At 35.0% G+C, this 10,793-nt stretch overlaps 1 protein-coding gene across 1 annotated transcript; it reads left to right on the top strand.

The window, feature by feature from the left end:
* Positions 1-2,828: 2,828 nt before the first annotated feature.
* Positions 2,829-10,273, top strand: LOC104892950 (hypothetical protein). The gene is made up of 7 exons (XM_010678976.4): positions 2,829-3,061; positions 3,378-3,510; positions 7,360-7,448; positions 7,551-7,629; positions 7,704-7,813; positions 9,174-9,238; positions 9,801-10,273. The coding sequence occupies exons 1-7, from the start codon at positions 2,948-2,950 to the stop codon at positions 9,892-9,894; spliced, it is 684 nt and encodes a 227-aa protein (XP_010677278.1). The 5' UTR covers positions 2,829-2,947; the 3' UTR covers positions 9,895-10,273.
* Positions 10,274-10,793: the final 520 nt, after the last annotated feature.

Here is a 10,793-nt window from a genome sequence, read left to right as displayed (position 1 = left end):
TAGATATGTTGTTGACAATATAGCGGAAATGATAAACACAATATGATATGCTTCATTTTAAATACAAAATGATAAGTTCACATATTCATAAAACCATAATCATACAAAGTACTTAACATTATCCATACAACCATTAGAATGCTAAGTGAGGTACTTAAAATTACACTTGCATTAGATCGTTACAAAAGAAAGCAATCCGACGCGCAAAATACAACGAACATGTCATTGTTATCTATCCATTTCGCTGTGAAATCTCCCTCCACCACCCCTGACTTGCATAACTATCGGCTACAATTATGAACAAAAATTGTTAGAATTAAAATGTAACTCATAAACTTAAAAGTAAAGACCCAATAACCAAATAACCAACTACGCCCAACGAAGTATAACATATGCTATTGGGTGTATCATCTCCATCGATTTATTTATGAAATATGTTCAGATTGACTATCCATGCCACATTTTCTTAAATCAAACACTTTAAGAAGCTTCGCATCATAAAGTAAAACAACTAAGCAGTACCAACCGGAAAACTTTTATTCCTGGCACTATTAAAACAATTGATGCACTGCACATCTTAAATCAGTTACGAGGCACTCAAGAATTTTTTACCAAAAACTATTAAGGGACTTCATACAAGACTTAATATCTCTGCTCAACACACTCAACACCTGAAATAATTTTTTTAAAAAATTTCACACTTACCGGTCAACACACTCAACAGCAAAGTTCTATAACTTTTATTCCTATATACTTCATGAGTTCAATATCATAGGTTCATGAGATGTTGCTTCCAACTATCAAAGGCATGTGCAGAACGAATGTAGATTAGTCACAAGGACCTAGAAATTTAGAATAATTTACGAAGTTCTATAACATTTTGTAATGTTTTTAGGTGAACTGCTAAAAGTTCTATACTACAAAGTAATATAAATTACCGGAAAATAAGCAATTTCAAGAAGTAAAAAGTCAAATTTCAGAACAAATTAAAATCACCATCAAATAATCGTATCAAATTTCAGAGCATAAAACCCACTCAATTTGCTCTAACACCACCATAAAACAAACCCACGAATGGAAAAAACATGAAATTTGCTACTTATAATACACGAAATTAAGACATGTTTAAACTTTAACATGCAATTTTCATGAATTAAACCCACGAAATTTAAAAACCCAAGAAATTTCATGATGTAAACCACACAATTTTCAAGTAATTAAACATACCTTCAATTCACGAAAAAACACAGTTACGCCTCTTTCCGGCGAATTCCGGCTTCAAACCTTCCGGTTCCGGTGGGTGGGTCTCCGGTGGGTGGGATGATGACTGAGGTTGAGGAGTGAGGTTGAGGAGTGAGGTTGAGGAGAGAGATTGAACTAACTTATGGAATGAGGGGGATTACCCCATTCCCTTGCTTTTGCATTCCATCTTACTAAATTATTTGAAATGACAAAATTGCCCATGATATAGGCAAAGCTGCCTATATCTGATATAGTTTTATCAGGACTCCCCATGACATGACACCCCCTACTCCTACCGTCCTAACTCCTACGTGCTAAAAGAAACCAGCAGTCCATTCATCTCCCGCAAATTATATCTTACACCGAGGTGTAGGATGAGCATCCTACACCTTGCCCATGTGGCTGACTTTTGGCAGTATTTTTGAAAGTGGGCCAACTCTTTCTCTCTTATCACGTGAAACAATTTTTTTTTAATGTACAAATGCATATGGTTTGGTGTACAATAATCTACGAGTGTACATTTGGGGATTTTTAGTGATCAAAGCAATGACCATCAGTGTACATTGTGATTTTATTGAATTTCGGTATGAGATTGTAATTGTACATATTGAATTTCATTAGTGAACAAACATCAAACACACCAGTGTACAAAGAATGAAAATTACTCACTTGACATATTTCGGTATGAGACTGTAATTGTACATATTGAATTTCATTACTGAACAAACATCAACACACCCAATGTACAAAGATTGCAAATTACTCACTTGACATCAACTTCATGAATTGGGTTACTTTCAGCTGGGGGGTTGTCATTGTACATTTTGATTTTATTAATGAACAACCACGAAGCCAAGGATGTACAAGGAGGTTGAGTGTGGAAAAGAGAGAAGTGGTAAATTTCGGTATGAGACTGTAATTGTACATATTGAATTTCATTAGTGAACAAACATCAACACACCCAGTGTACAAAGATTGCAAATTACTCACTTGACATCAGCTTCAGGAATTGGGTTACTTTCAGCTGGGGGCTGTCATTGTACATTTTGATTTTGCTAATGAACAACCACGAAGCCAATAATGTACAAGGAGGTTGAGTGTGGAAAAGAGAGAAGTGGTAAATTTCGGTATGAGACTGTAATTGTACATATTGAATTTCATTAGTGAACAAACATCAACACACCCAATGTACAAAGATTGCAAATTACTCACTTGACATCAGCTTCAGGAATTGGGTTACTTTCAGCTGGGGGCTGTCATTGTACATTTTGATTTTGCTAATGAACAACCACGAAGCCAATAATATACAAGGAGGTTGAGTGTGGAAAAGAGAGAAGTGGTGAACAGTATATGGGGGGACATCAAATCAGTTATTAAATGGTGAACAGTAACTGTCAAATCAGTTACTTTTTGTATTTTTGACATGTACACTAGATGTAATGGAAATGTACATTAGCTGTCAAATTAATTATTTTTTTGCATGTTGAATTGTGTGTTTCATTTTTATTGTCTTGCGTTTTGGAGCTGGTGTAGGATGCTCATCCTACACCTTGGTCCATGATCTAGTAATTGTTGATCTCCATCGTACACAGAAGTGAACCTTCTTTTCTTGGGTGTTGGGGTTTAATTCACCTAAGTTACAAATTACAATCCCTCACAAAATTCAATCAAATCGAAACCAAAAAGAACCAAAATTTGAAAGAAGATGGCTGGTGAGATTCAATTTGATGATTCTACACTGATTAACACCGTTGAGATCCTTCTCAAGACTGTTGGTCCTGCTCGACCTTCTCGCCTAAAAGTTCCTTCTACCATTAAGGTCAATTTCATTTCACCCAATTTTACTTCTACCTTTATTAATTCCTTAATCTTCATAAATTTTCCATTTTTGTGATTTTACACGGTTGGGTATTAAAAAACAAATTAATAAAATAAAAACATTGAGTGTGATCATGATATGGTGCATGAATTTGTTGAGGCATTGGATTTAGACCACAATTTTGATATAAAGATTCTACATTCTTGTTTTCTGTTAAATGTTTAAGTATAAGTTGATTATGTCTATAATTGTTTGTTTAATTTTCATGTAGTGTTGTTTGTCAATTGTTTGTTTAAACTCTTTCTATATATGGTAGGTGTGTGATTTGAGAAAATTAGTTGCTGCAAATAAACATTTACCGATTGAGACTTTGAGGCTTATTTCGCGTGGAAATGCATTGCATGATAGAAAAAATGGAGAAGATGTCTGTGTTCAACTTGCAGATGGTGGTAAGATTTTATTTTGAGTGTTTTGTAATGTAATTTATGCTGTTAGCTCTCTCTTTTTAATGCATAGCGCTTAATTTGTCGTGTTAATCCGGCTTGATGTTTTGTGTTTTTATGTTTTTGCTAGTTATTTTAATTGATTTATGTTGTACTAATTCTGTTTGTGATGAAGTAATTAATGATTTATCCTGGTTGAATGAAACGTGAAGGTAAACAAAAAATATTTCTCTTTATCCGCTTTCTGGTTCAATTGATTGTCGATGTATGCAAGTAGGATGCTGTTCAAGAGATTATGGAGTTATCTGTGAGGTTGAGGAATAATTAGCGGGTCTCTATTGTCCATTCATGATATAATCCATTCCTTCATACTTTTGAGGGGATTTAGGAATGCTTTAAGCATCCTACAAGTCTTTTAGCTTATAGTTGGTCCTGAAATTATGTTCAAAATTCTTGCTTCTGTATAATGTCTCTTTGAAGCCCCATTCAATGTTGATGAGGAGTTTTGTTTTGTCTGAGTTGAGGAAGGATAAGGAAATCTCAAAGTAATGGTTGGGAATCTCAGTTTGTTCACTCAAGGTCCATACAAGCCCATGTAAGTTCACCTTAGATATTAACCATTTCCTTTACTCTTTTAAAATTGGAAGTTGGGATTTGTCATCTTGCAACGAAATTCTCTCTTGTCTACCTTCTCTCTACGCTTTATGATGCTCCTATATCTTGATTCTATGGGTGGAATGTTGTTTCCATTTTAGACAATTTTTTGTTTTGCTGCTGCCTACATCATCTTAAGTTTAAGGAGCTGGCTTCTTGGAGTGTTTTAACTTTTGCAACGATGTTTTTAGTAGGACATGGTGTGTCAACCTTTTCTCTGACTTGTAACGTTTTTGGTTATATGTATAATTGTATCTACTTCTTTTGTCTTCTGTGTCGCAGCTTTCTTTCCTCTGCAACTTTATATGGCAGTTAAGAGGGCCTTTATAAGTTAAAACTATTTTGCTTTGGATAGGATTAATATGAACTACATTATCCAAGTCAGGCCTGCTATAGACCCTCTCCGGGCTTTCTGGTGCCTGTGCAACAATACATTTTCTGTCAATAGTCCTCTTCCTTTTTGGGCTATGGAACTAGAGATCGTCCAAGGGTAATGGTGTAGATGGGATTCGATCCTAGGTGTTAGAACGGGCTCCCAAGACTTTACTGACTAAGCTAGTTGGTAGACTATCAATAGTGCATTATTCATTGGTTTTCATCAGGTGCATGAAGGATTTTCTTTGTGGGTAAAATCAAAAGGGATGGAAGTCACTAACACGTTCACCTATATTGCAATTTCATTTTTTCTCCTTGGATTAGATCTATCTCGTTTCTTACAACGTTGTCTTCAAGGACTCCTCTGTAGATAACAGTTTAACTAGTCGAATCTTTCTTATTCATAGAATGCCTTAAATACGATATTTTTAAGAACCTCTTCATAAGCATGTGGATTGAGGTTTTTATTTTTATCTTGGTTGCTTTCTTCTCTATTACTTTAAGTTCTTTTGGCAAGGAGCTTATGAAATGAATAATGTAATCTTTAGGGTACAATGTTGGTGAATAGATCTTAGACATTCAGTTGTCTCAAATTGGAGGAAAGGGGAGCTCTTTATGAACAAAATAGAATTTATATAGAAAAATATATGGAGGTCAAAAGATTTTAAGAAAGAGACTCTTTATAACAGAGGCTCGAATAATGTGGTAGATAGAATTATCAAATCCTCTGAGGATCTTAAAAATGAGTAATATACTCTAATAGTATGGTAACATTATTTCTCTCCTATGAAACCTAGTTTGTTACAAAGTTTTCTTCAAGGAGTTCTGTCTTATTGAATCATATAGATGCTTGTTCAGTGGAGAGTCTTGAAAACTTTGAAGAATTCAGTTGATGAGGTTAAAGATTCCTTTTATTTTTGGCACTAGATTTCTTCTTGGAGAAAGTAAAATCTCTAGTCAAGGTCGTTAGGGAATGGCCACATTTGTGGGCATTAAGCTTGTAAATAGTGCTGATTTAATAGATTATCTTAACGGAGGAAATTAGAGATTCCCTAACATGACTATAACACAAGAACAAGAGATAGAAGTTGAAGGAGCTATAGAAACAAGGAATAATCTCAATATAAGCAAGTCCTCGTAGTGGCAGATAGCTTTAGAAAACCCTTTCGTGGATGGATGGAGATAAAGTTGGGGATTAATGCTTTAAGACTTGATTTCAGATGGTTTGATCATCACACTAGCAGAAAGCGAGAGGAGAAAGGCCACCCTGACAGCAACCCTCTACTTCTACTTTTGTTTTTGTGTGATTTGAAATGGAAGAATTCCAAGGACATAGAACTAGATAGGTTTTGGCAACACAACTTCTTATTTTCTTATCTTTCGGGAATATATTTATGTACTTCTGTATGATCTTTTTTAGATGGATCTCTTTTCCTTTTTTTGGGGTTGGGGGTTAGGGGGGATGTCGGCTAACAAGAAAATGATCTAAACTCTTTATTTTGTAAAGAAGAGTTGGATGGTTTTACATAATTGTTCTCAAGATAACACCTCATAGGATATAGTTTTTCGTGATCTAGTTGATTCTTTAAGAATAGCAATAATAAGTTTGTTTGATTTCGGGTTTTAGTTTTTGTAAGTGGAGGCTTTTTGTTAGGGGTGTGTATGCATGGACTAGCTTTATGCTGTATAGCCTGTAGGCAGTAATTCTTTTTCACTTTTGCCCTCTAACAGATGAATAAAATAAGTGGGACCGTTCTTCTAAAAGAAACTTCGTGAAGGGAAATCAAGTAGAATGCTGATTCCTATATGATTTTTTTTCTTACTCATAAACTAGCTGCAGGCATACCTTTTCTCTTCTCTTCCAGATTTCGCGTAAGCCGAGTGGTTTAGTATTACACAAAGCATAACTGCTAAATTTATGGAGCAGCATGCCTTGGATATTCAAACAGATTGCTGTTAGCTCATACATCATATAAATGAGCTGGTTTTGCCTCAAAATCAAGTTGGATTAAATGCAAAATGTTGGATTAAATGCAACATATATGGATTTTAGATTATGTGATATACCATTTTAGGGCATGTTCAGTATCGTTGCTAGTTGAAGTTTCTGGTATTGTATTTCTAATAGTTGTTTGAAAAAAGGTGCATCATAAATTGCTTGTACTTGTTTCCACAATCTTGTTTATAGAATTCAGATTCATAGAAATTGAATACTCACAACGGTATAGAACAATCACCTTTTTATGTTGTCTAGCATTTACTAGATAAGATAAAGATGAATATTATTCCTGCATCTTTTTGTATAGAAAATATCCATACTAATATTTTGTTACTCGTAAGTTGTAATTCTGTTGTTGGCATCAGAATTCTGTTGAGAACAAAAAAATCATAATTTTGACGAACATATAACAAAATGGCTGGTTTAGTATCAATCGTTTTTATTTGCTGTTACTCATAAGTTCTAATTCTGTTGGCATCAGAATTCTATTGAGAACAAAAAAATATACTTCTGACGAATATAACAAAGTGGCTGATTTAGTATCAACGTTTTCATTTGCCTGGTCCAACAACTAGCAAATAATGTTAGGTCTTAAGTCTTAACAGACCTAAATCTATCAACGTTTTTATTTTATTTCTCTCATAGCAAAAGTGTCTTACATTGTTTGTTCTAAAAAAAAACGTTGATATGAGGCTAGTTTCTGCTTGTAATGGACAAATGTAATTATTGAGAACTGTCATTAGCACTTTGTCTGTAAAAGGATGACAAGGACTGTTTTGCTTTCGCTTGTTTATGTTTCAGATAATAATATGAGGTGTATGTTTTAGATAGCTTGATTGTAGCAGTTAGACCGAAGGCACCACCAAAGCATGTTAGAGCTGAATATGATGACGATGATGAGGATGAAGACGATATGGTGAGACTATGATAAGTATTTCAATTTGACCCCATCTTAGTAACATGGCTTCTCACTTTGCCTCCCGCTGCATTTGCTTGTTGTTCCTTTGTCGGAATGTAGAAGTTCCAGCTCCCAGAGTCAACAAGTCGATGGAAGTGGAGGCTCTTTTGCTTTTTACATGATAAGTTGAAGCTTCCTGGTGAGCATCTTAGTCAACTCCTATATAAACTTACCCTAAATATGTGCTGATCTTGTCGTATTGTATATTTGCAGATATTGTTTTGATCGCGATCTACTCTCTCAGCTTAAAGGCATGGGCCTTTATCATCCTATGGTTCATCCTGGCTCCAGTTTCATATCGATGGGATCTAGGACCATTATATGTAAGTTTATGAGTCCATTATGTGTATGTACAATGTTTTCCTGATGTTTTTGTAGTCCTGTTGTCTAGTTTCTTCGTTCCATATTAGTAGCAGCAGTTTCCTTTTATAGAAGTTTCAAATTAGTTAGCAACATTATTTTATTTGGTAATGGGTTCTCTCTCCACTTCACTTGGTCCCCTACTTTTACTTCTCTCTATCCCTCTAATTGAACAAGGAAGTATAATGTGGCACAGGGTGCTTGTGCAGTTTGACATGGTTGCAAACTTGCAGGCTCCCTGTTGCTTGGTTGCTTCTGTCGGTGGTGCTGTCAGAATCACTATCTTTGGCATACTTCTAAAATTTGTTTAATGGGATATTTTCAATAGAATCTTTTTAGTTTTAACTATTATTAGACTCTCAGCCTCTGTTGGATTTAGATTGAGATTGAGATGACATGCAACCTGTGTTGTTTTTAACTAAGAATTGAAAGTTCAGAAAATATGCAAACTCTCTTCTGTTTGCAACTATTTAGAAAATGGGAAGGGAAAGGATAAGAATTAAGATTATCTTTGGAGACGGAGTAGCAGAAGGTCTACTTCATTTATCGCTTCATAGAGGCTTTTCATTATCTGAATTTTCACATATATGGAGGCAATCAACATAAGATATAATTCTTCTCCTTTTTTTAGCTATTTAACAACTGACTTTGGTTTACACTAGCCATTAGTTGGACTTTCTATTGAGGTCTAAATTTTTACATTATTTGCCAATCATATTTCATGATGTGGATGATATTGGAGAGCCGGAAGCAAATGGTGGAGAAAATATAATTAATTTGATTTTGATACATATAGTGCCAACAAAGCCCCATCTGTAGAGCTTGAGAGATGACTGCAAAGACCAAAGGAAGAAAACTGCAGGTGTTAATGAAATTATATAAAGAAAACATCAGCATGAAGAGAGTAGGTTTCCTGTAACCATTCAGCTGCAGAGTCTGCAAAAGTTAGGAGGGATAGGCTTGGTTCTTTTTTCAGGTTTGCGGATTAGTCATGGATATGAGAATCAGAAATAGATATAGAGATTGTTTCAAAGAAATAAATGTATATACAGATATAAGTTTCAATCAACCTGCTGGCGTTGAATTGGATGGACCCATTAGCCATCAAGGAAGATGGGTAAAGTGTTATAGAGTGACTTGGGTTAACTGGTACAGAAGCTTTTCAATTAGTGCTGCTGCTATGTGGTTTCTTTTACTTATTTCCTCGTCCCAGCTAGAAATTTCTGTTCCAGAGTTGATATCTAAGCAATTTGAAATCCAGTTTTCTCCGCAACGACTGCTTTGTACTATCCTTAACTAGTGAACTTTTCCTCATTTGCACAGATACTTGGAACAGGATTTGCTATCATCTTTTATAATCTTGGACATCGTCAAACAGGTGAACTCAGGTAGGAGCTGACACATACGGGCGTTTTTCTTGTCCACTTCTATATTACTATATCCAAATTTTCTTGTCTTTCTCTTTTGCCTTTATCCCATGAATTCACTATTTACTTATGTTGCTCAGACTCTGGTATTCATGTCAAAGACGGGTATGTATTTAAGTGTCTGACTTAGCTATCTTATTAAAATCTCTCCGTGATTTTGGCCCAAAATGGACTGTTAGGGTGTGCTTACCCCTGTCAAGAGGGTCAAGAACACGAAACGGTACTTTAGGGAAACTGAATAGTTCAAGTAACATAGGATTTAATGTACAAAGTAAGATAGTGTATACCCTGCCTTTTACATGTTCCACTTTCCATTTTACCTTGTGTTTGTCCAACTGGAACCCATTGTAGCTAAGTTTTGGGACGTCATAAGCAATTGTGTGTCTTTCAGGATTCTTATTCTGTCGCCTTATAGAGAATTTTTCTTATGAGGAAATATATTCTTCTAAATTGGGTAAATTTTTTCTCTTTCTGGGTACTTTAGTGGACTGACACTCTAATGTTTGTGAATGTTGATGTACAGTGCGTATTCAATCTTCAATGAGGACTTCAGAGAACTACCAGGAACTCTCAATGCAGACCGCCTGGACAGAGACCTACGAACAGGTCAGCTTTAAGGTGATGGTACAGCAGGCCTTCTATTTGTATAAACTAGTGGAACTTCGGCTTTCAGTGCTCTGCTGATCCTGCATTCAGTGCTCAAGCGCCTTATTATGCAGAGTACCTTTAGACATATGTAAGCACCTTTTTTTTGTGGTATAGGTTTTTCATGCACCAATCTCCAAAAGAAAAAATAGAAAAGAAAAAATTGATAGCAACTGTAAAACTTGATGTAAAGCTTCTCAACACAAAAATTCTGATTTACACTTGTTTTTCTTTAACAGCATTTTTTGTATTGTCAGTTTGTTATTCCATCCTTTCCTGTAGAGGTTGTGTACTTGTGTAAATGTATCAAATTTGCTAGCTGATGCGTGTGTATATAATCTATTTTGTTAATTATGCATGTGTATATAAACCTAATTAATAGTATTGTAAAATGAATCCTCTGTTTCTTTTACATGTAATAATTAATATAGTAGCTTTTTGGCACAGAGGTTTAGTTGGATGACAAAGGATACAGAGAACTCAACTAGTAAAATAAAAGTGTAATGATGCATTCACTCTTCTTACCGGCATTTTAGATTATTTCAATTGTTCTTGTCCATTTTCCCCTCAAAAAAAGTTAAGTTGTTCGACCCGTCTATAAGAAATGGAAATCTATTTTAAAATTAGATCATTGTGATTCTGGCAGAATAAGTTGTCTGTTTATCTGGTCTATAGTCTTCTAAAACTATTTGTCAAGAAGTTATGTTGCAAATGAAAACAAATAGCGGAAGTATGACATACATATAGTAACTAGTAAGGTGCAAATAAGATACAATAAGAAAAGTCTATTAGGTGAAAGGATGATACGGAGTATAGCTGTTTCGGTTTGAAACAGTTAGCGTCCTCATAAGAGTCCGCCAAGTCTCGAGAG

Source organism: Beta vulgaris, chromosome 5 (genome assembly GCF_026745355.1).
Source record: "Beta vulgaris subsp. vulgaris cultivar EL10 chromosome 5, EL10.2, whole genome shotgun sequence".
NCBI lineage: Eukaryota > Viridiplantae > Streptophyta > Magnoliopsida > Caryophyllales > Amaranthaceae > Beta > Beta vulgaris.
The sequence above is the reverse complement of the archived record's forward strand: the minus strand, read 5'-3'. Positions and strand labels throughout refer to the sequence as shown.

Coding starts and splice junctions, on each gene's coding strand:
- LOC104892950 (XM_010678976.4), top strand. CDS start 2,948: ATGGCTGGTGAGATTCAATTTGATGATTCTACACTGATTAACACCGTT. Junction 3,511..7,359: donor TGTTCAACTTGCAGATGGTG/GTAAGATTTTAT, acceptor TGTATGTTTTAG/ATAGCTTGATTGTAGCAGTT. Junction 7,630..7,703: donor TGATAAGTTGAAGCTTCCTG/GTGAGCATCTTA, acceptor GTATATTTGCAG/ATATTGTTTTGATCGCGATC.